The sequence below is a fragment of the Humulus lupulus genome, chromosome 3 (genome assembly GCF_963169125.1).
Source record: "Humulus lupulus chromosome 3, drHumLupu1.1, whole genome shotgun sequence".
Taxonomy (NCBI): Eukaryota; Viridiplantae; Streptophyta; class Magnoliopsida; order Rosales; family Cannabaceae; genus Humulus; species Humulus lupulus.
In genome coordinates this window covers 237011601-237037653 of record NC_084795.1, presented here as the reverse complement: position 1 = coordinate 237037653, position 26053 = coordinate 237011601, and the positions used below count along the sequence as shown (strand labels likewise).

The following is a 26053-nucleotide window of genomic DNA, read 5'->3' as shown; positions in this document are numbered from 1 at the left end:
ACAGATTGAGGATTTTTGTTTTTTTTTTTTAAAAAGCTATAATTTTTCTGCTCATTTATCTAATGAATATGTTAGAAAATTAGAGATTCAATCACTTAATTTGTTGAAATTGAAATTTTAGAAACTAAATCATAGTAAGTATAATCAAAGATCTTAAGGAAATTTAGTGCATGTGAGTGTTATATAAATACTCAATTATAAATATATTTTGGTGCAAATATATAGAATTGTGCCTGTCTATTATTGCATGTGACTGACATTCCCTAAAGTTTGAATCTTTCTTTTTTATCCAGGAAAGTACAAATTAAAATGTATAGAATTGGTCAAAAGCTGTTAACCCAGATAACTTGCCACTATCATGCCTGCACTTTTTTTTTGTAATTAAACTTTCTAAATGTATTTAACGGAAATATATAAATTAAAGAAAAGGAACATGTAACAGCTTCCACATGTAAGATTCATCTAAAAAAAGATGAACTATCCCCACCCCATGACCCCTAGTCTAGTCTATTAAAAGGTGAAAAAATCTTTATATAAAAATATAAAAAAGAAAAGATAATTTAATTATTGTTTAATGTTATTGAAGGCAATCAATGGCTGGAAATGGAATCCTTACCATTTGGGTTTGGGGCCTTTCTTTGGATCCCATACTTTTAAATTAAAAGTCATTTATGCAAACTGACTTTCAAACGTGCATATAATCTTTTAAAGTCAATAACCACAACAAACTAATCCATTTCAGATCTTAAATTTTCATCTAATTCCATTAGCCCATTTATGCAAAAATAAAATAAAATATTGGCATGATAATAATCACAATCTAACACTATCTTTTCACTAATTATTTTTCTTCTTCGAAATTTTCTAAAAATAAATCTGAGCAACATTCATGTCACCAAATTATTATAATTCAATTTTAATTCATAACAGTTCTATTGGCACACCCTTTCATCAAAAACAAAAAAGCGTCAACTGAACTACACGCGCCAAATCTGCGTGGTGAGTAGACTTAAAAAGTTTTTTTTTTTTTTTTTGAGAAAACTAGACTTAAAAAGTTGACAATAGAGAATACTCCCTCTTTAAGTAGTGTTCTCTTTAGTTTCATTTGAGCAAACAGCAGAGACCCTTTTCCATCTTTTTTTTCATTCACTAAAACGTAGAGAAGGAAAATGGGTAGACTTGCGCCACTTTCAGAAGAACCAACCAACGAAGAAGACGAGTCTTCAAATGGCTCAAAGAAAGGAATGCGTCAAACATGGCGTAACTGGATTAAAACCCATATTTCTCTCGTCTTCAACAAGCGTTCTGACCTTAAGATCCTCCTCAGTGTTCTGGGTTGTCCTCTTTTTCCTCTCTCTCTTCACCCCGACCAGTCTCTTAACGAGGTAACTTACTTTATTTTCTTTTCTTAGTATCCAAACAGAAAATTTTCTTAAAAAAAAACTTTAACTACTAATTACTTTACTTACAACTCTGCTCTCTGTTTTAATGTTCAAGTCTTATGTATGCACACGATATGATTGTTTGGATAACTTACCTTCCTACTTTGAATAGCTAATATTTTTCAGACACTTGTGGCTATTCTTTTTGTTTTCACCAAACAAAGAAATTTAAGAAGCTCAGTCATGAAAAGTAGTTTTTCTTAATAATAATTAAATAAATATTTGTACATTAATACACACATATAATTATACAAGTTTCTTGGGTTTTCCAAGAGAAAGTGACTCATGTTTGTTAAAGTAATATACAATACTGGTTAAATAGAAAACAAAAGTGAGTGGTGTTTTCAGTACTTCTCTGGGTTGTGTTCATTTACATAGCAGCTACCCACCACTATATTTTTAAATAAATAATAATCCCCCTGTGCAATTAATAAATTAATAATATGTGTTTTGATTTTGATTCGATAGTCACACACACAAACACAACCCACAAAAAGAAATAGTTAGATAAGGATGATAATATTTACATATTTTGTTTCCTTGATCATTAATATATAGAAGCTATTATATTGATTTTTTTTTTTTTTTTTAAAAGTTATGTATTAGATAATTGATCAAGCTATAGTTGACTAACTAGTCAAAACTGGCTTGAAAATAATTATAGGTATTTGAGGCTACAATTTTTGAAATACTCAAAATAAATTACTCTCCATGATTTCATATATGGACATGTAGTTCTTATGATTATTAAAACATAGCGCAAAACTAAAATGCCTACTAAAACTTAGGTCATAGATTCATGTGAACACTTAGCAAGTGGGTTAGAGCGTTGCTATTTGGTTAGTCATATTATAATGTTTATTAAACTCAAATATACGTGACTTGATATTGGATTGTACTAGTAATAATACGTCACCTTTTTGTGATGTTGGGCGCCAGTAAAGCCAATTAGCATTCTCGGTAGGATATGGTATGGCATCTTACTTATATGACTTGTAAAGTCTAACAAAAGTCAAATGTGTTTTATAAAATAATATACAACTTTAAATTTGATAACACATCTTCAATTTACTTAATTTAGGCTAGAAATACTATATATATACTTGTAGAGAGAGACTCATAAGCCATAAGATAAGATGTGTGTAATAATGATTAAGATTTTGGCATTGGAATTCTCTTTAAACGTACATCCTGTTGTCTTTACTTGTCAAATAATAAATAAAACATGGAATGATCATTTTACTTTTCTTTTCCAAACAAAAGTATCTCAAATTAATAAAGTTAACCTTTAATCCTCACATTGATGGGGTAGATGAGAGTTTTGATTAGCTTTTAGTGTGGTTATCATTATGTAATTAAAAAGGGTAGGGCAAAGCTAGTTGCAATTCATTGATTAACAATAACCAAGTCTCCACCCAATTTTGGTCCTAACTAAACAACAAACTTTAAAATACAGTTCTGCAATATTTCTTATCTTATTATTACAAACAAATTATTGTGTTTAAATAAATAGGTGTCATCCTCGGCACAATACATAATACAACACTTCACCGCCGCCACCGGTTGCCGGAAACTAGAAGGCACGGTCAAGAACGTATTTGTTACCGGAAAAGTGACAATGGCGATGGGGGACCACGACCTCGGCACGGCTGGCGTCTCGGCCTCCGGAGCCGCCAGTAGTAGTAGCACAGTTTCTCAAAAGGGTTGCTTTGTTATGTGGCAAATGGTTCCCAACAAGTGGCTAATTGAGCTAGTAGTAGGTGGTCACAAGGTCATTGCCGGTAGCGATGGCAACGTGGCTTGGCGCCACACACCGTGGCTTAGTGCTCACGCCGCCAAAGGCGGCGTTCGACCTCTCCGGCGGGCTCTTCAGGCAAGTAATTCCTAGCTTATTGATATAATGCTTCCTTGCGTGAAAATATATAGATATATATATATATGTATTGACCTATACACTCAACATTAAATTCTTCCATTAAATTGAATATGGATCTGACCAAACCAACTTGTTTTTTTGTAATTTAGAACTAGCATGTTTAATTGTTTTAAGATTAGACAAATGTTAAGTTTCTTAAAAAGTAAACATTATAGTCCGTACACATATCACCAATAAGATAGAACAACATAGATCTAGTAGTATATGCATATCTCATACTGATTCAGCCAATACAGCCACATATTTATAAATATATACATGTATATATATGTGTTAATACGACATTGTTAGCACACATGGCAAGTAAAGTGGTTACTACTATTAATAGTATATAATTATAACAATTTAATTTCATCAAAATAGTATTGCTTGCTCATAACAATATAGCACACACATATATATGGCCATGAAATTGTGTACGGAAATGGGGGACCAAATGAAAAGTTTGGAAAGTGACCCATGCTTGTGCTTGTCTATTTGCTACATTATTTATTTTATTGTATTTTTGTTGTTTTCCTTATGGTTTCCTTTTTGTCCAGCATATAGATATATGCATATGCAGTCTACTGATGTTTAATTATTTTAGGACAAAAATGCTAGAAAACTTAAAATATAAAGTAAAATAAAAATCACTAGTAATGTGTGGTCATCATACTGGTATCTCCTAAATTTGATAATAATTATAGTAACCAAGCTGTAATTTTGTTTATCAATTCACCATAATTTCAAGTTCTTTTTTACCTTAAAGATCCAAACTAGAGAAGTGTCCCCAGTTTACTTCTTCACCAATCTAATTAAGCTAATTAAATAATCAAGCTATAATAGTTAAATCAAACTAGTGAAGTACCCCCAGGTTACTCCTAAACCAATCTGAATTAGTTAGTTAAATAATCGACCATAATATAAAGTAATTAATAAATGGATTTTAGATCTTTACCTACTGCCTATAGAGTATACCTAATATCTAAATCAAACAAAAGATTAAATATAAATAAAGACTATAACTCTGAGGTGTTGTCACATTCATAGTTGGCTTCAAGTGCACTTTTCTGATACATTTTGTCCCTACTAAAAAATTTAATGTGAAACACCTTCACTAAGGTAAGCTTTCGGTTACTATCATTTTTTTTAAATAAAAAATTATTTTCTTAAAAAGAAATTGATTGGCTGGATGTTTATGTTAGAGACTAGACTGTGATTGGATTTTGAAAGAGCTAGATAGCATGAATGCACATTATTGGTCCCCCCCTAAAACCAATTAATAATCGTATCTACCAGTCAAGATATTGGATCTTGTTTTATGGTCCCATGTTCTCAAAGAAATAAACTTTTTTGTGTCATTTTTCAACACTTCTTTTTTGTAATGTGTTATTTCTAATCATTTTTACTTGATGTGTGTATTTTCTTTATTTTTCATGTTGGTATTTACCAATGGCTCAAAATTGAGTTGTAATTTGTATGAGCAGGGATTGGACCCTTTGGCAATATCAACTGTATTTTCCCCTGCACAATTCATAGGCGAAAAACGAATCTCGGGTGTCGATTGTTTCATGTTGAAATTGTCAGCTGATCAGACGGACCTAGCTGAGCGAAGTGACAACACAGCTGAGATGATCAAACATGTAATATTTGGTTACTTTAGCCAAAGGAGTGGCCTACTTGTGTTCTTAGAGGATTCTTACTTGACTAGGATCCAATCCCCCGGAACCTACCCTACCTATTGGGAAACCACAATGTCCACAAAAATCGAGGATTATCGGACGGTGGAGGGCGTGATGATCGCGCATTCTGGTCAAACAAACGTGATCATCACACGGTTTGGAGATAATTTAAAATCGGGCCCTGCAATCACGCGAATGGAAGAGATTTGGACCATTGATGACATAGCATTCAATGTTCCTGGTCTCTCAATTGACTGTTTCATTGCTCCTAATGATGTACAAAAACATTACCTTCCTGATGACAATATTGATTGGAGAAAGTCACTATAGTGTTGATTCACAGTGATTGACCATGGTATCCTAACCCAACGATTCTCATTGGTTTATCATCAATGTCATATATATATATTTATCGTCTATATAAAAAGTGTGTGAATAACATAAACTTTTTGTTTTAACAAGTTTGTGTTGTTAACTTAAACGAAATATTTTAAATACTTAATAGAATCTACCTTTAAAAGTAATTAAAAAAAGATATTTATTAATTATATTAATATGAATTCAAATATTATAATATAAATTTAAATTCAAATATTACAAAACATTATTATTATAATAATATATAATACAAAACTAGATATTTAATAATTAGATTAATATAAATTTAAAGGTTATAAAATATTATTATGATAATAATATTTATTCCTAATATTTTACTAATTATATATATTAATATGAATTCAAATATTATAAAATATTATTATGATAATAATATTTAATGCAAGACTATATTTAATACATATTAATATAAATTTAAATATTATAAAATATCATTATAATAATAATATATAATACATAATCTTAAAAATACGAGTTGAATTACTCAGCACGGGGTACAGCTGGCAGACAAGCGTATGAAGAAAGAATACAAAGTATCTCGTTAACTCTGGAGTGAGCAGCTCCAGTCAACTTAACAGCCTACTACAACCTGATAGTCTCCAGATCGCTTCTTGCACCAACAACTGAGTTCGAGATATGTATCTCCCACATCACCTTTATGAAACTCTGAACATGACTCGTGTCCATTCGGGTTAGTCCTACAACATCCAGCTCAAAGAACGTGTTCAGCTCGAGAAAGCTTGGTTATGACGTGTGGATGCTAAAAGTTCTATACTTATTAAAAACCCAAATCTCGTGCTAAGGTCCCGTGAATGCACCTACACCCCTAGACGTGTGTTGGGCAGCCTCGCCAGGCGAAGCCCCGTTAGCCAGATGAGACCCTCGTCTCGCGCACCGTGCGTCCGGCAAATGCACCCCGCGAGGCCCCCCGTCTCGCGCCTGGCTGATGCACCTCGCGAGGCCTTCATCAGGCGCCTCACGCCACAAGCCCCTGCCATGCGCCAACGCCTCGCAAGGCACCGTCTAGTGCCCTAAGCCTCCGCTTTGCGACCCTGCCTCGCGCCACAAGCCCATGCTGCGTGGCAACGCCTCACGAGACACCATCTTGTGCCCCAGACCTCCGCCTCGCGCCACAGGCCCATGCCACGCGCCAACGCCTTGCGAGGCACCATCACGTGCCCCAGGCCTCCACCTTGCAACCCTGCCTCGGGCCACACACCCTTGCCACGCGCCAACATCTCACGAGGCATAGCCTCACACATGGTCCTTCCCCCTGCGACGGGCACCTCGAGGCTCTGGACTCCCATGCCTGTTGGGATCATGTCTCCCATGATGACCCATAAAGACTTCAACACTTAAAGGTTAAAAGAGTAGGATGCATTGTAAGGATAAGAAAACCTACGAATGACTCAAAGAGATCATATAGATATGAAGTACATACGGGGGTACAGCTCTGAAGATCCCAGGTGTATGACCCTAAACACCACGCCAGACAAGTAGTGGTCGTACGAGTAAGGTAAGGTCCCGAACCCCACAGCATAATAATACATGGTCTACACAATCTATCAATAATTATACTAGCAACAAAATAATGTGTAGCACCAGAATCAATCAAAATAGTATAAGAGGTGCCAACACTAAAAAACTAACCTGTAACTACTGAGGGACAAGCCTCAGCTTTTGCCTGTGTAAACGCAAACACTCGAGCAGGGGTTGAGTTATCTGCCTTTCTTGGTTCTTCCTTTTTTTCCTTCAGGCAATCTTTCTTTAAGTGTCCCACTATCCCGCATAAAAAACAGGCTTTTGCCCGACACTCCCCTATATGGCGCCTCTTGCATCTGGCGCACTTAGGAAAAGTCCTCCAGCCTTCACTGCCGCCATGGCAGCCTATCTGAATACCACATGGTCTCTTGTCAGGGCCTGGAGCTAGAAAGACATCATGAGCCTTCCTCTTCTGATCATTGGGGCCCCCGCCCCTATCTGAACTCATAAACGGAGGTCCCACCCTCCCAGTATCTCTCCTGACCACGTTCTCGCGCCATATTTTGTTCTTTGCGCTCTTAGTTGTGAGCGCCTTCTCAACAACCAGTGCATAGGTAGTCACCCCCGACACAGTGGTAATGCGAACATCCCGGGCTATCATAGGTTGTAGCCCTGGAAAAACCTCTCCCTTCTGGTCCCATCAGTTGGCACCAACTCCTCGACAAACTTTGCCAATCTATCAAATTTCAGGGCATATTCAGTCATTGATGTGTTTCCCTGAAGTAACCTGCTAAGCTCTTCAGCCTTTGCCACCCTAATGGCATCATTGTAATATTTTTCATTAAACATGCTCTGAAACTCTTCCCAATCCTGGGCATTAACATTTCTTGTCTGAGATATCATTTACCACCAAATTCGGGCATCTTCCCAAAACATATATGTGGTACAGGTCACCCTCTCATTACCAACCACCCTCATAAAGTCTAGGATGGCGGTAACCATGCTCATCCACTGTTCGACCTTGGACGGATCTGTACTACCCTAAAAAACTAGAGGGTGTTGTTTCCTAAACCTTTCATAAAGAGGTTCCCATTTATTCCCAGCCTCTGGTGGCTACTCAACTATTGGCACCATCACAAGTGGTGCCTCTGGTAAACGTTCCATGCAAGAACCTGTTGTTGTCTTAGGAGGCAAATTTCTTCTTCCTACCTCAATACCATTGCTTGCAAATCAGTAAGCACCTATTGCTAGTTCTCAGGAGCTAGCGGAGGGGTCTGACCCTGTCTATTATTCTGGCCCTGATCTTCCTGGCTACCTGATGATTCAATTTGCCTTGGAAGCATACTTTCAAGCTTATACCTTGCTGCAATAATTAATTCGGCCAATTAGGTAGTGATAACTAAACCTCTTGCTGCCTCACGGTCCAAGATTAAGCATATAATCATTCACATTCAACATTCATGCTAATAAGCATGTCGGTTCATGTTCATATCCAAGTATCGTACTAATAAGCACGTTCTGATATTCATAACAATTAACGATGCTAATAAGCATTTTCTGACATTCATAACCATATAACAATGTTAATAAACATTTTTTAACATACATGTATCTATGAAAACGCTAATGAGCGTGTCCTAACCTACATGTCCATATAAAAATGCTAATAAGCATTTCTTTTTCATTCACAATCAATATCAGTGCTAATGAGCACATTTTTTATATCATGCAGCAGTCAAGGGCCAGGCCCTATAAGTATATCTCGTGCTACCTAATAAGGCATACAGATAAGGCATTCATATCGTATTTAAGCAATTAAGCACATAACCACATAATTAGTTACCAAACCCTAAGTCGAGATTGTCTTTGGTGGCGAGTGTACATGCCTAGTCTATCTTCAGGAACCCTTAAACTTGGCATGCTCTGATACCAAGTTGTAACGTCCTAGTTAGCCAAGACTGTTACATTGTGTGTTTTAAATATTGTTTAACTCTCTAAACGAGTCATTGGGCCATAAACGTGCAACTAAATGTGATTAATGGTCCATGGTTAAAATTTTTGGTCAAAAGGAATGGATATTTCATTAAAACACTAAACTATACATGGGATCCAATAATAAACATTTACAAAGTTGTTTATAATTCCAAAATAGTCACTACAACGCAAAAGTGACAATTCGTTGACCTAAGCGGCAAAAATAAGGTTTAACCCGAGTTCCTTTAAGAAACCTTGGTCGTGGGGGTCAAACGGCCGCATATGTACACATCGCCACCTAAGCTCTCCAACTCATGGCTAGTCCAACTTTCTTTTCCCTTTACATGCACCACATAGCACCCGTGAGCCAAGTCCCAGCAAGAAAACTTAATACAAGTGCATGAAAAATATTTACAGATTCAAATGTATATCTAACATGCCCAGAAGTAATAACCTACTCATGCATGCATACAAATACAAATAAATGATTATAGAATCATTCTTGGGCACACAACCCCAATCAGATGACCATAGAGTCAACCTAGGGCCCTTTGCCCTGAATAGATGACCATAGAGTCAACCTAGGGCCCTTTGCCCTAGCTATGTGACCATAGAGTCACCCAGGGCTCTTTGCCCTAGCTGTGAGTAACTAGCCATAGAGCTAGCCAAGCGCTTTGTTTTCCAAGCGACCATAGGGTCGGTGAACGTAATAGCACGTCCCTGATCGAGCTCTAGCCTTTTGATCAGTGCGCAGTGCACTATTGACTCTCTTGACTAATAAGTCAAGGCTCTAATAGGTATTCAGATTGTTATATTATTTTATAATATAATGTAATATTATATTATTTTATAATATAATGTTTTAGATTAAATAAATGTGACATAGAGTGTCACATATTGTAACATATAATAGAGAGTTACATTATTTGGATATATGTGAAATATCCAAACATGTAACATATTTGGTGTTGCAAATTCATCACAAATCTGTAACTCCTAAATATCACCCATTATTGTGTAGATTTGTTGTTACACAATATTGAGATGAATTTCTTAAAGCCATATGAGAAATGGATGATAGAGATGTGATTTTAACTCCTATATTGTGTATGGAAGTTACAAAATCAAGTGGGAATAAATTGGAACGTTTTGGAAAAAACTGAAAAAATAGGTGCTGAAACTGACTGAGGGCCGCGGCGCTTGGTAGCAAGCGCTGCGGCCCTAGTGCCTGACAGCCTCTTCCAACTTTGGTTTTTTGAACGTTTCCAAAAGCCAAGTAACTCCCAAATCTCTATTTTAATTCCATAAAACATCCAATTAATCATTGGTAACAGCCATGGGGGTTGGTGGAATTTGAAATTCAAAGGGTGTCTCTAAACTCTATAAATAGGAGCCTAATGCTCACTTGTAAGACACACAATTTTCTATCCACTAGAGCACTTGGCTAGAAACACCTTGAGGCTTGATAATTCCATAAAGCTTTTCCAATATCTGAGAGAGATCCCGTAGTGCTTGAGTTAGGGGGAAATAAGCTTTTGGACAAAGGTTTTATACCCACTTCAAGTTGGTGATCCCCAATCCTCTTCACTTAGGTTGTGTAAGTGAGAGTTTGATTGTGTTTCTATTCTTCTTTTCATTCTATTGCTTTTCTTCTTATTCTCTTGTTCTATTTACTTGTATATTTTGTTTAGGAGTTGTAATCGTTTCATTTGGTCTAAACACTTTATTTTACTTGTAATCTTTTGCTTAGAGTTGTATTCTCACTATTCTCTTCTTCATCATCATCTTCTTCCTTTCTTTGGTTTATTTGTATTTTCAGTTATAGAGTTGTAATCTTATTTAGTCAATCTATATTTACTTGTAATATTATTGCATAGAGTTGTAATATTATAATCATTTCCAATGAGGCAAAACAATATTTTCTTAACACAGATATCCCGCTATAGATGCATATACAAATACATATACAGATACATATACAAATAGGCATACTTCAGATAATTCAAGTATGCATACAGGATGGTCACATATTTTAGCCAATTAAATACAAAAATAGTAATAACCATGTTTCTTAACGGGGTTGAGCCCTAATTATGCTGACAATGTAAACAATTATCCAGACACAGAGCATTCAAGCATGCTTAATCAATGAGCACACACATAGCCTTAATCACGTTTATTCCCAAGGGTCCGAGCCCTATTCATAGTTATACTCAACAATCGGGCCAAGCCCTAATCACATATACCACGTATTGGGTTCAGTTTTCTTACCTTTGGTCCGAGCACAAGTTATATATATAAACGATCTTTGAGCACGATCCTATCTCGATCCCTAGCAGTAACCTAGTCACAACAATAAACAGTGTTTCAATGAGTTTAAGTTCCAAAATCAAATCTCAGGACCAATCCCGTGCTCTTGGGATCTCCAATCCCACCAATAGGGTGGTGGAATCGTCCCTTGAGCCCTCGGGCCAAAACCCCAAAAAGTACAAAAATCCATGCCTTGAAAAAATAGTATAACGCTACGGCGCAAAAATCAGAAATGCCAACCTGACCACCCGACCCGCGCTGTAGCGCCACCTACTGGGTGATTTAGCGCCAAAGACAGAGAACCAAAATTCTAGGTTTTTCCCAGAATTTCTTCGAACCTCAAAGCTTCAAATCCGACCCCAACGTGTCCCCATCCATCCAAATCAACATTTCAATCATCCAAATAGTTTACTTAATATCTTAGCAACATTAAAACAGTAACAAATACCCAAAATCTTCATAGGAGCTCACAATCCAAGTCTTGAGTTTGTAAAACTCAAGAACACCTAGAACAGAGTAAGAACTCAGAAAATCAGAGAAAATCAAGGGCTAAAACTACTACCTTACTCACTGAAGATGGGTTCCTAGCAATCCCCAAGCTTGCCTACACCTTCCTCAAGCCTCAAACACAAAATTCCACTCCAAAAATCCAAGCTTTCTTTCAAAACTTCAAACCCCACTTAGAGAGAGAAGGGAGTACGAGAGGGAGAGAGCTGCTATGCTCTGTTTTTTTTCCTTTGGAACTCTACAGAGTTCTAGATTTCCTAAGTATGCTAATCCCCAACACAGCATATGACCAATATGCTCTTAAGCCCATAACTTGCCACTTAATGCCTTCGAGGGCATTTTGGTATTTTACCATCACATCTCACCATTTCTTTAAATAAGTCTCAACTATCTCCAAATAAAATTCCCATTACCCAAAAATTCCTGGTCATGCGCTAAATTACCAGATTTCCCCTAGACTCGCCCTGAGCCCGGTATTTGAACTCATTATGACCAAATCGCTACTTTGCTCTCTAGGATCATCTTGTGCCAAATAATCCAAGTATCCACATAATAATGTGGTCTCATCATATATCACAAATATATAACCGTATATTCAAATATACCCTCTAACATGTCAAAATTACGAAAATGCCATTCTAATAAGAAACGACCCACATGCGTATTTAACACACTTAAACATGCAATATTAGTCATATAATAATATAACTCACATAATCATGCATATTATCACATAATAATACTATAAACCAATTATTGCCCTCTGGCCCTCTAATCTAGGCACTAAGCCATATTAGGGAATTTGGGACGTTACAAAAATCAAGAGAACTAACTCAATATGGTGGATTGAATTTCTTTCTTCTTATTAGTAATTATAGTTTATGTTTTGTGAAGTATGTATAATTGTTGGGAGGATTTTGATTAAGTTCATTGCTGAAAATGGTTGTATTTACAATGCAATAAAACTGCTTGATAAAATGTCTCTAAGATATAGTGTGTTGTGGAATGTCATGATTGAGACTTCATTTCACTAGTATAGTTTAGTTGTTAATAAGGTAAAATAGCTTTCTAGTGTGAAAGAAAGAAATTCATGTGAGATGTGAATATGGAGTCACTATGGAACGATTCTAATAGTTTACAACTACAGGTACTTTATTTATCTTCTTACCGTTGTTTATGTTTGATGCTAAATAATGCAATAACCTATTTGTTCATAAGAATATGCTTTGAGCTTAAGTTTTTGTAACACCCTGGATAGCCAAGACAGTTACACTGTGTGTGTTATAAAGGTGCAAGACTTGCTAATCAAGTCATTTAGTTATAAATGTGACACTAAAACCATAATTGATCTAGGGTTAAAAGATTTTGGCCATAAAAGATAAATTTCATTTAAATAAATGTTTGATACACGAGATCCAAAAATCAGGGTTAAAGAACAGTTTACAAAATTTCAGAGGTTATGTACAACCACAAGCTACTCTAATGGAAAAATAGGCATTTTAGGTCCTCTTGTCCCTGTATCATCCCTTGGCCGTGGCAGCCGAGTAGCCGACTATGTACATTCCGCCCCCAGAGCTCTCCAATTCAGGGTTGGTCCAGCTTACCCTTGCCTTTACCTGCACCACGTAGCACCCGTGAGCCAAGGCCCAGCAAGAAAAACCATAATAGAGAGCATATCTGATAATCCACAATTGAAAAATAAAATGGAACGAAATTACCGAACAAAATTTTTTGGCTGAGTCGCGGACTAAGTCGCTCTCTTTAAGACGTTTCGCGGCTCTGCCCCAAGTGTGCACAGCAGTCTATCAACCACGCCGTCCCCAGGATAAAACAGCCTCTGTACGAATCCTCCTTGCACCGAGAGGATCGTTCTTGTACACCCTTTATAAAATTGCTCTGAGAAATTTTGTAGAACCAAGAAAGATTTCTGTTTTTGTTTTTCAAAAAAGGAACTCTCTCTAACTTATAGACAGAAGAAAATTCCAAAACGTCTAAAAACGTTTTTCATTAAATCAGAGGAGGATATAAACGGCAAAAAACGTTTATCTTCAATTAATAAAAATAAAACTGTTTAACGTTTGTATACCTTTGTTGAAAAAATAAAACTTAAAAATACGACACCACACCACCCACCCGCCAGCCAGCTCAGCTCGGCTCGGCTCGGTCGGACGGACGGCGGCGGCGGCGCGCGCGCGCGCGTGTGGTGGTCAAGTGTGTGAGTCCTCACCCATTCGCACAAAACTGGGTACCCCTTGGGGTACACCCCAAGTCATTGCATTTGCAATATATATACACTCCAAGAAGAGTGTTCCAAATCCATGTGGGACTTTTCCCATATCACACACAACTCTAATGTATCAATTTTTTAATAATTCATTTAAAAGGTTCCAACAATATCCAATAACAGTAATAAAATAATTCACAAAACATTAACCAGATATTCAACAAAGCATAGCGTTCACATAAGGAGTGATATCAATCAACAAATAAATATTCTATCATCTAGGTAATAAACATGCCATAATCATCAGATTAACAACAATAAATGAATCATACAATTCCCAGGGTCGACGCTCTTAGGCCGCACCCTCTGTTTATCCCACTGACTCCAACTCACTTAGGCCAAGCTCAGTGATTAAATAGTTATCCTCAGCTACCAGTGGCGAGCCACGTCCTTTACGCAAATATCAATTTTGGCACTCTTAGGCCGTTTATTTTATGCTCATATGGCATAACACAATCATACAGCATTGTATACAAATATAGGGTACCCTTAGTCCCAACATAGCCACACAAACAGGTGCAATTACCTTTGATTTTGAGCTGAGAAAGTGAACTGGTTTCGAGCAAGATCCTTTACCTCGAGCCTCAGCGACAAACCTAGTCACAAGGGTCATTGATATCGAGCCTCAGCAACAAACCTTAGTCCCAAAAAAATTTTGGTGCCGTTTCCAGGGAGATAATTTTCAAAGGTTTAGTGAAATATTTACAAAAATATTAGTAACTTTATTTGTGTTTTTGTTGAAATAAATATTGTGTTAATATAGTTTTTTTTTACTAATTTTTAATTAATTAGATTATTATTATAACAAAAATAAAAAAAAAACTAAAAAAAAATATCATAAACAAAAAAAAATCTTTATTTATATATATACATTTTTTTTTCTTCTCTTCTTTTACACTTTTCTTTTTCCGGTAACAAAAAATATATATATAAATATTCATATATATATATATACATATCTATAAAATAAAAGTAAATAAAAAAAAGCAAAATATATATATTTATTCTTATTTCTATTTCCTTTCTTTTGTTTAAAAAACAGAACCATATATATATATTTATATAATTACTTTTTTTCCCTTTTTAGTTCATTCTTACTCCATTTTTCTTTCTTAATTTCTATTCTATTCTTTTAGTTTAATACATATTAAAAAAAAAGATTAAGCTTGTTATTCTATCTTCACTTTAATTCTCTTTTCTTTATTTTATTTTTGTGTTGTTTATTTTGTTGATTAGTTTAGGCTTTTACTTTCCTTGCCTTAGTTTTCCTTAGGATTTAGGTTTTTTTTTTTTAAATAAAATAATAATAATAACATAAAATTGTTCATAAAATTTCAATCATAAAACACTTAGTATTGGGAACAATTGTGTAATATTACAAATGGTAGAAACCGATATTGTTCTGTCTAGAAAGATTGGTTGTTAAATAAGGTTTGTGATAGCGTTACCCTCCACACTTACCTGGGAACCTCGGGGAGTTCTGTCTAGGCAAGTGTGGGTCTAAAGTGGTACCTTGGCAACCTTCCCAATCGGCGTGGGAACATTTCGAGCATCTACATTTGCGCTATTACATTTTTGAACTTATTACTATAAGCAAACCAAGCTTGTTCTGTCAAAATAAGCAATTTCACTCTGCTTAAAGGTTGTTTGGTCGAAAATGTTGACTTGTGATCCACCATACTTACTCAGTAACCTTGGGAAGTTCTAGTAAGACGTTGGAGATCACCCGAAAACCTTCAAATCTACCTGGGAACAAGTTTAACAAAAAATAATAATAATAATAATAAATCAAATAAATAAAAAGACATAAAATAAATCTAATTCTGATTTCCAAGAGTGGATGAATCATCACGAAACTTCCACTGACACTTTTTCCAATTCATCTGCCACTCCTACCGGAACTCCTTCCACCAATCCTGCTTCTCCACAAACTTTCACTGATAATAACCCATTTGCAATGGCTCGCAATGATGAAATCCAACCAAGAAATCTCAATGACTACCTCCATCCTACTCGCACTTCCATGCCTTCATGCATTATCTTCCCTCTTAATATGCCCGCATTAGACTTTAAACCTGGCATGATTCAACTCTTGCCCACATTTCATGGAATGGAAAACGAAAGCCCATACGTACATATTAGAGAATTCGAGGAGGTGGTAGCCATGTTCTATAACCGAGCTGAAAATGTCGATGCTGTGCGACTGAAGTTCTTCCCCTTCTCCTTGAAGGACAAAGCCGAAAGCTGGTTATACTCTTTGAGACCTAGGTCTATTGGAACATGGGAGGAGATGACCAAATCTTTCTTTTTGAAACACTTACCCAGCCATAAGACCAATAGTCTAAAACGACAGATTTCCACATTTTCCCAAAAGGACAATGAAACGTTCTATCAAGTCTGAAAAGATTCAAAGATCTGTTAAATTAGTACCCGCACCATGGCTATGAGAATTGGCGTTTGGTCAGTTACTTCTATGAAGGCCTCACGAGTCGTGAGCGCCAGCTTGTAGAAATGCTATGCAATGGTGAATTCCTCGAAAAAGAGCCAGACGATGCTCTTGAATATCTCAAAGAAACTGCGAAAAAGTCTCACACCTGGACTGGTCCAAGTGCTACTGACAGCACCAACCGACACAAACCATCTGGGATCTATCAACTTCGAGAAGAGGACAGCGTTAAGGCCCAACTCAAAGCTTTGAAAAAGCAGTTTGAGGTCTTAATGACGAAGAATAGCCAAAAATCGCACATGATCGCTCAAGCAGAACCGCAAGAACCTTGATTTTTTTGTGGAGGGACGGAGCACTTAGCTAAGGACTGCTTAGCTTTGAATGAAATGAGGGGGTTTTATGAGGAGAAATGCAATGCCTTAGGGGCATATAACAAGCCATTCTCCCATACGTACAACCCTGGTTGGAGAAACCACCCAAATTTCAGTTGGAGAGATTCCAACCAAGCTCAATCATCTGGAGGCCAATGGAGAAATGAGCAACAAGTTCAACCATCAAAGGCGTATTCTGCACCTTAATACAATGCTCATCCACAAAAAAATTCTCTCGAGAATACTCTTCATGCATTCATGGAGGAACAATCCAAACTGAATCGCCAAATGATGGAAGAAATCAAGGAAATGAAATGTCAATTCTCAAAATTGACTGAATCCTTGGCCATTCTGGAAAAAGGCAAACTTCCTTCCCAACCGAAATTCAATGTGCAAGGCCAACACATGGCCCAATCTTCAAATTCTAATGATCAAAATGTCAAGGAAGTGAATGCCATCACGACGAGAAGCGGTAAAACTCTGCAAGACCCACCCATAAAATCCAACACTCCCAGTACTCCAAAAGTCATTTCCGAAAATCCACCACTCAATGCCACTCCAAAAATACCATTTCCTCAGGCTTTGAAACCCGTTGGGAAACTTCCTGATAACCAAGCTGAACTCCTTGAGCACTTGACACAAGTGAAGATTAATCTTCCTTTGCTTCACATCATTAAACAAGTGCCCGCTTATGCCAAAATCATCAAGGATCTTTGTACTGCAAAAAGGAAGCACCATGTCAAGAAAACTGCCTTCTTGACCGAGCAAGTGAGTGCGGTGATTGAACAAAAGGCACCGCCGAAATACAAAGATCCTGGTTGTCCCACCATTTCTTGACAAATTGGGACCCATGAAGTCATCCAAGCCTTACTTGATCTTGGCGCGAGTGTCAATCTCATGCCCTACTTTGTATACTTGCAACTCGGTCTTGGAGAAATGAAGCCAACGTCTGTTGTACTACAGCTTGCTGATCGTTCCACCAAAAAGCCTAGGGGTATTGTTGGGGATGTATTGGTTCAAATTTAAAAATTCTATTACCCCGTGGAATTTCTTATTCTTGATACCCAATCTGTGGTGAACATAGAGTCTAAAATTCCTATTATCCTCGGAAGACCATTCCTTGCTACTACAAATGCTTTGATCAATTGTCGGAATGGTCTAATGAAGATATCGTTTGGAAACATGACTCTTGAAGTCAACATCTTCCACATCGGGAAACAACCCCGAGAAGATGATGAATGCTACCAAACATTCGTGATTGACTCTTTAATTCCCGAGGAGGTTCAATTGCGAAACAACTTTGATAATCTTGATGAACTCCTCCTTCTGTTAGACAATGAAAGTCCCAGTTCAATTGAGTCTACTCTTGCAATATCAGATTGCATAGACTCATGCCATAGAAGGACTTAGTTTTGGCAACCTCGCTTTGAAGAGCTACCTCGCGAGAGGGCACAGCCGAAAACTTCAGCCGAAGAGGTTCCAACTGTTCAATTGACCCAACTTCCCGAGGGTTTGAAACATGCCTTCTTGGGAGACGGTGAAACCTTTCCAGTTATCATCTCGTCCAACTTTCAAAATTCTCAAGAATTGCAGTTACTCGAGCTACTGCGAATGCATAAATCTACGATAGGCTGGACACTTGCTGATATCAAAGGTATTAGCCCTTTAATTTGCTCCCATCGAATCAATTTGGAGGATGAAGCTATCCCCCGAAGAGACCCTCAGCGACGACTGAACCCCACGATGAAAGAAGTTGTAAAAAATGAAGTTTTGAAATTGCTAGACGCTGATATTATTTACCCGGTAGCAGATAGCAAATGGGTCAGTCCTACTCAAGTCGTGCCCAAGAAATTTGGTGTCACCGTTATCCAAAACGAAAAAGAGGTCCTTGTCCTCACAAAAACGGTGACAGGGTGGCGCATGTGCATCGATTATAGAAAATTAAATGCCGCCTCCTGCAAAGATCATTTTCCACTCCCATTCATTGATCAAATCCTTGAATGTGTAGTTGGTCATCCCTTCTATTGCTTTCTTGATGGCTATTCTGGCTATTATCAAATTGAGATTGCATTAGAGGATCAGGATAAGACCATTTTCACTTGTCCCTTTGGCACTTTTGCTTTCCGGCGTATGCCATTTGGCTTGTGTAATGCACCAGCTACTTTCCAAAGATGCATGATGAGCATCTTTAGTGACATGATCGAAAAATCAATGGAAGTATTCATGGATGACCTAACGGTTTTTGGAAACTCCTTTGAGACATGTCTTCTTCATCTTGAAGCTGTTTTAAAACGATGCATCGAGAAAGGACTTGTCCTCAATTGGGAGAAATGCCACTTCATGGTATCTTCTGGCATAGTCTTAGGCCACATTGTTTCTGAAAAAGGAATCGAGGTTGATCAATCCAAAGTAGACCTTATCTCCAACCTGCCGACTCCTAAGACTGTCAAAGACGTTAGGTCATTTCTTGGTCATGCTGGTTTCTATAGGAGGTTCATACAAAAATTTTCAATGATTGCCCGTCCGCTAAGCAACCTCCTAGCCAAAGATGCCACTTTTGAATGGACACCTAAGTGTGAGGAATCATTCCGAACACTTGTCAATTCACTCACTTCCGCTACCATCATTCAGTCACCCGATTGGAGTCTTCCTTTCGAGATCATGTGTGATGCCAGCAACTTTGCTGTGGGAGCTGTGCTAGGACAACGAAGGGAGGGGAAACCCTTTGTTGTCTATTATGCAAGCTGAACTCTCAATAGTGCTCAAATGAACTATTCCACTAATGAAAAAGAGTTGCTTGCCGTTGTCTTTGCCCTTGACAAATTCCAATCTTATTTGATTGGATCGCCTATTACGATCTTCACAGATCACTCCGCCCTTAAGTATCTCCTTTCCAAAAAGGATGCTAAGGCGCGATTAATACGGTGGATCCTTCTCCTGCAAGAATTTGATATAACGATCAAAGACAAGAAAGGTGTTGAAAATGTCGTTGCGGACCACTTGTCCTGACTTGAATTCATTGATCCCGCTGATGGTCCACCTATTCACGATGACTTCCCCGATGAACAATTGCTTTCTGTTGCTAAGTTACCGTGGTATGCTCACATTGTAAACTACTTAGTAACAGGTGAACTCCTATCTGAATGGAGTTCACAAGACAAACGCAAATTTCTGGTCGAGGTGCGCAATTTCTTTTGGGATGATCCATACTTATTCAAGTATTGCCCCGACCAAATCATGCGAAGATGCATCCCCGACGATGAGGTGTCTAGTGTGCTGAATTTTTGCCACAATGTTGCTTGTGGTGGCCACTTCTCTGTGAAGAAAATTGCTGCAAAAATCTTACAATGTGGCCTTTACTGGCCCACTTTGTTCAAAGACACCAATGATTTCTGTCGTTCTTGTATAAGGTGCCAAAAGTTAGGATCCCTATCCCGTCGGCAGATGATGCCCTTGAACCCAATTCTTGTTATCGAAATATTTGATTGTTGGGGGATAGACTTTATGGGACCATTTCCACCTTCTTTTGGCTACCTTTACATTCTTCTCGCTGTGGATTATGTTTCCAAATGGGTCGAGGCTGTACCATGTCAAACCAATGATAACGCTACAGTTGTCAAATTCTTGAAAGAAAATGTGTTATCAAGGTTTGGTACCCCTCGCGCTATCATCAGTGATCAAGGCACTTATTTTTGCAACCGATCATTTGAGGCTCTTATGCACAAGTACGGTGTACTTCATAAAGTTGCAAATGCTTATCATCCACAAACCAATGGTCAAGCTGAGTTAGCCAATAGGGAGATAAAACACATTTTGGAAAAGACGGTAAATCCCGACCGCAAAGATTGGTCTACACGACTTCTAGACGCTCTTTGGGCATACCACACTGCTTTCAAGTCCCCTCTTGGAATGTCTCCCTATCGGCTTGTCTTTGGAAAAGCCTGTCATTTACCTTTCGAGCTCAAGCATGAAGCATATTGGGCTATCAAAGCCCTAAACTTTGATCTGAATGCCGCAGGTATCAATCGCAAACTCTAGTTGTCTGAAATTGAGGAGTTGAGAAACGATGCATATGACAGCTCCAGGATTTATAAAGAAAAATTGAAAGTCACTCACGACAAACAAATCCTGCGAAAACACTTTGAACCAAATCAAAAAGTGCATCTGTACGATTCTCGCTTGCACTTGCATCCCGGTAAACTGTGATCACGGTGGACCGGCCCATTTGTAGTGAAGCAAGCATTTCCCAACGGTTCTGTTGAGGTCGAGGACCCAACCGATGGGAGAATTTTTCGAGTCAATGGCCAAAGACTGAAGCATTACATTGAGAGTGTGAGTCGTATTGAAGAGGTCCTTCTTAAGGACCCAATCTATACACTCTGAAGTTCTAAATGGTTTGTTATTGTTCTTTTTATTTTTATTTTTCTGTCTTTCTTTTATTTTTGTATGCTTTCGTTTTTGTATTTTGTTTGTTTTGGGGTATTGTTACCAGGCTATTTTCGCTCTCGCCTCATGGACATGGTCATCATCCAGGTGTTCTCTTTCCTTCCCTTTTTCATTGCTTATTCATTTTTACATTGAGGACACTGTCTGATCTTTGGTTGGGGGTGGAGAGCATGCATTAGCATTCATTTGGAAAACATTATTGTCTTGTTGAATTTTTAAGTCAAATTTTCTCAAAATTATCCAAGCATGAGTATAACTTGTTGGTTTGAGTCAGTTCTTACTATGTTTAGCTATTAAGAAGTGATTTTCAGAGTTCTTTTGTGCATTTTCCAAACATGTGATAAATAAATTGGTTGTTAACACAAATAGTTGAGAGAAATTTCAAGTTTAAAGATTTTCATTTCTTGGTGAGTTGAGAAAACAATTTTTTTTGAACTTTTATTGATCATTTGAGTTGGTAAAGTCACATCTTTGGAATTTAAAATATGACATTTACTAGAGGGATGCTTTTCATTTAAGAAAAGTCTTTGTAATAAATTTGTGTTCTATTTATTGTATTGTATTTGTAATTTCCTTTTTATTTTTGTGTTGTCTCTTGTAAAAAAAAATAATGAAAAAAAAGAAATTAAAAAAAAAGAAGAAAACAAAAGAAAAAGAAAAAAAATAATAGATAAATGAAAAAGAAAAAAAAAAGAGAACAAGAGCAATACTTTCTTCTATTATTTTGTAGTTGTTGAAAAAAAAAGAAATATTTCTACTATCTTTTGTAAATGAATATATAAAAAAATATTATTATTATAGTTACTTTTCTTATTTATCATTTCTAGTTAGTTGTCATTTTGAGCTTTCTCATAATCCCAAATGTTGTTTGTCATTTGAATTCCAATAAGTTGATATGTCTATCTTGTGATCAATATTTGTTCAAATTGTTTGTCCTAAAAAGTTTATCTTTTCTCAATTGAGCGTAAACTGTTACATTTCCAACTCCAAGAGTGTGATCCCTCCCATAAAAACACTTTCAATGGCCGTGAGGAATTTGGAGTTGAGATCTTTATACTTTTGAGATTTTTCGATACTATTTTGTTATAACTTGTGATAAAAAGAATATGGTTTGGTGCATACACACACAACTCTGAAATTGCAACTATAGTAGCTTAGATAGTAATTTCTGACTTCTTGCTGATACTTTGAAGATGCTTAGATGATTTTGCTTGGTTTGACTTGATTATTCAACTTGATAATTTTATTTTTCGCTTGAATTGCTAGGGACTTGCAATAAGCTAGTTGGGGGTTGTGATTAGTGCTCAAAATTGCAAATTTATTGGTTTTAAAGTGTAAAATAAATTAAGTTTTAATTAATATTGTTATGAATTTATTGTAATATATTTTACAATTGAAAATATTAATTTTAAATTTAATTTGTGTTTAATTTTCAGGAAATAGATTGCATTTGGACACTAATAAAAAGGGAGAATAGAGAAATAGTTAAAACTTAAAAAGAAAATGAAGAAAGTGGCATTTTTGAAGAAATGAAACTCAGGCCCATTGGCCCAAGCCCAGCAACCCAAGCTGCCAGCCCTCCACAGCCAGGTGTCGCCCTCCCCTTGCGTCGCGCGTCCCACCTCCTTGCCCGCCACCTGTCCACAGCCATTCCCATCTCCCTTCAGCTCCTCCTTTCAGCCGTTCCACCACGTGTCCAGACACCCATCAGCTCCTTTCAGCCGAATGCCCACCGAAGCCTCCTTTCTTTCCTTTCAGCTCTCCTGCGGCCCAAAGCAGTCCGACCCAACTGCCCATTAGTTCCCTTCAGCAACTTCACTCCACCAAAGCCCAACTCCAGCAATTTTCCTTCAACCCAGCTGCCCACGTGGCACATTTTCATTTGCTAGAAATGGGTCAAAACTCTCTTGTGTCACCAGCCACTTTCAATCCATGTTTTGTGGGTATTGAGCTTTGCAAAATTGCTATTTTGAGCTTTAAAGCTCATGTTTTTGTGGTATTTTAAAAAAGAGAAAAATGACCATACACCAAAATAGCTAGGTTAATATTAATAATAAGATTTGATTTTTCAAAATCATATTTTATTATTAATATTTCAGATTTATTTTGTAAACCCCATTTTGTTGTTTAATTTCTTTTTAGTCATTTTCTCCCTCTATAAATAGGGATTCATTCTTCACACTATGTATGTAATTGTTAGAGTAAAGAAACTATAGCAAAATTTCTACTCACTTTCTTCTTAGAATTTTGTGAGAATCATGAGCATAATGGCCTAATCTTCCTAGGAAGGTTAAGGATGATTCCATATGCTAGTGATGTTATTTTGCTACTTTGATTTACTATGTTCTTAATGTAAAATTTTTGAGTTATTTATATTCTTTCATCTCCATCTTTATTTTGTTATCTTTATTTACTTATGCTAATAGTATATAGGATTAGTCATGCTCTTTCTATGTACTTCTAATTAGTAAAAGTAATATTGATACCTAATTTTATGTATAATCTTCTATTGCATTATTACCTTTGGGTATTTTGTCATTTTTAGATTTTTCATAAAATTAACATTGTGCTTTTAAAGTAAAGAACTTTATAATTCAAATGAACTTTTGTTAGAAAAGAATATGGACTTTAATGTTAGATTTTCAAAGTAAATGTTGGGATGTGAACTATTTACTTGTGTATTTTTTTGTAAATCAAGTAACCAAGTAACTAAACAAGCATATGGATGATTCTTAAAACCTTTCATTTTCTCAAACTCTTGATTACATCTTACCTTTATTCCACTTATCTCATTTCATCACTTTATTAAAAATACAATACCAAAATCTCAAACCTTTTTCTATTTACAATTTTATTTACTTCTTGTTACTAACTTTTTGTGTTATTTTCTACTAATATTTTGATTTTAGGTTATCTCCTTGTGGATCGATCGCCTGATCTTACTACAACTACCGCTTAGTGATAGTCACATTTTGGGCGCTAAACATAGCTAGCATTCTGATTGTTAAATCATGCTAATTTTTGAACAATTCAAGTTGCATTTGTTGCCAATTGCTTACATCACCAAAATGTGGTATAGAGTTTTGTGAACCTTTCAATGACAAAATAATAATTTTTTTTCATAAACTAAGTTGCCAATGTTCTCTCCACTTTAAACCTGTCTCTCTTATGAGCAATTTCAACTAACTTTGCTGGGTGTAGCCTGAATATTTACTTAATTATGTATGTTCTACTACTCACACCAATTATTCAATTTTAACAAAAATCCAAAAGATTAATCACAAATAAATCCATAATTTCCAAATTCGCCAACAAAAATTTGACAAACAAACTAAAAAATAAACATATGGGAAACAAACAATTTCCCTAATCCACAAAAATAAATTAATAAAATAATTATTACTTATTTAGCGTAAAATATTTCACAAACAAGTAAGAAAAAAAAAGACACCTAATACATCAACCATCTAGTTTCTTGGTCACTCTAATACAATATAAAACCAAACATAAAAAAAAATTATCACAACAAAAAATAAATGCAAGTTACTACTAATTTCGCCAAAAACAAATAACAAGCAAAAATTATAAATGCAAATAATGACTTTTGATCATTCAACCATTTAATGAATATACTCTATTACTATATTTTGCTAATGCTACTAGAGCTGTAAATACGGGCCGAAATTTTTAGCACGGCACGAAATCGACACGAGCACGACACAGCACGGAAAAATATGGGTTTGGGCCAAGCACGACACGAATTGAAAATTGGCACGACACGACAAGCCCGAAGGCACGACACGATAAAAAGCCTGATATTTTGACATTAATAATGATAATAAATTTTTATTTGTCAATTATCTATAAATTAAAATGATAATAAAAGTCTATTATTTTTTTCAATTTTATATTTTTATAATTATTTTAAGATTTGTGAGTTAAAATTTTTAGTATTTATTATTAGGTATTCAAATTCTAATAATTAACTTTGATATAATTTTGTGCAAAGTATTGTTAAAAAGTATATAAAAATATCTAAAACTATAATTTAAACAAAGAAATGTATTTAAATTGGTGGTGAGTCCATCGATTATTAAAGAAGAAGTGGAGGGTTCAATTTCTTATTTTTACAATTTTTGACAATAATAAAATGGGCCTAAAAGTGAGCCCAAATAAAAATAGTGAGCCGGTCCAAATTATTAAAAGATACGAAAAATGTAGATCGGGCCGCTCACATTTACAGCTATACATGCTACTAATCCATGAAAGAAAGAAATAAACCTCACCCTATTCAAACACTTAATAAACAAATTAATATAATAATAAGGGATCTAATAGTAATTCATATGTATCAGTTTTTGTTTGTTACGTACAACTATAAAAGTGTTCTGCAAAATCTGTTATTAATTACTTTGCAACAAACAACTCATTACATACCAAATTTCGTAAATAATGCAACTTCTTACTAAAATTACTATAATATCCTCAAATATACAGTAAAAATGACTTTCAATTACTATAATACCCCTACTTTTCACTGTCACGTAATCACACACCACCGGTTATAATAGGTGAAAACCAAACATTAAAATACTATCTACAATTTTGAGAGAAAATGAGTGGACCCGCAGGATGGACTAAGTCTTATGATAGATGGCAGAAATGGCCTAAATAAAATAATAAATATATATAAAAAATAATATTAAAATAAAGCAGAACATTTTGCAGGAATTTTGAGTTGGTAACCGGCTAAGTGTGTCTTAGCTGCACCTATTACTAGCCTGTCAAATAATCA

The 26053-nt window shown here is 36.1% G+C and overlaps 1 protein-coding gene across 1 annotated transcript; it reads left to right on the top strand.

The window, feature by feature from the left end:
• Positions 1-1101: 1101 nt before the first annotated feature.
• On the top strand, positions 1102-5500 carry LOC133823494 (uncharacterized). Its single transcript, XM_062256300.1, has 3 exons — positions 1102-1385; positions 2956-3315; positions 4845-5500. Exons 1-3 carry the CDS (start codon positions 1170-1172, stop codon positions 5367-5369), a joined length of 1101 nt encoding a protein of 366 aa, XP_062112284.1. The 5' UTR covers positions 1102-1169; the 3' UTR covers positions 5370-5500.
• The last annotated feature ends 20553 nt before the right edge of the window (positions 5501-26053 follow it).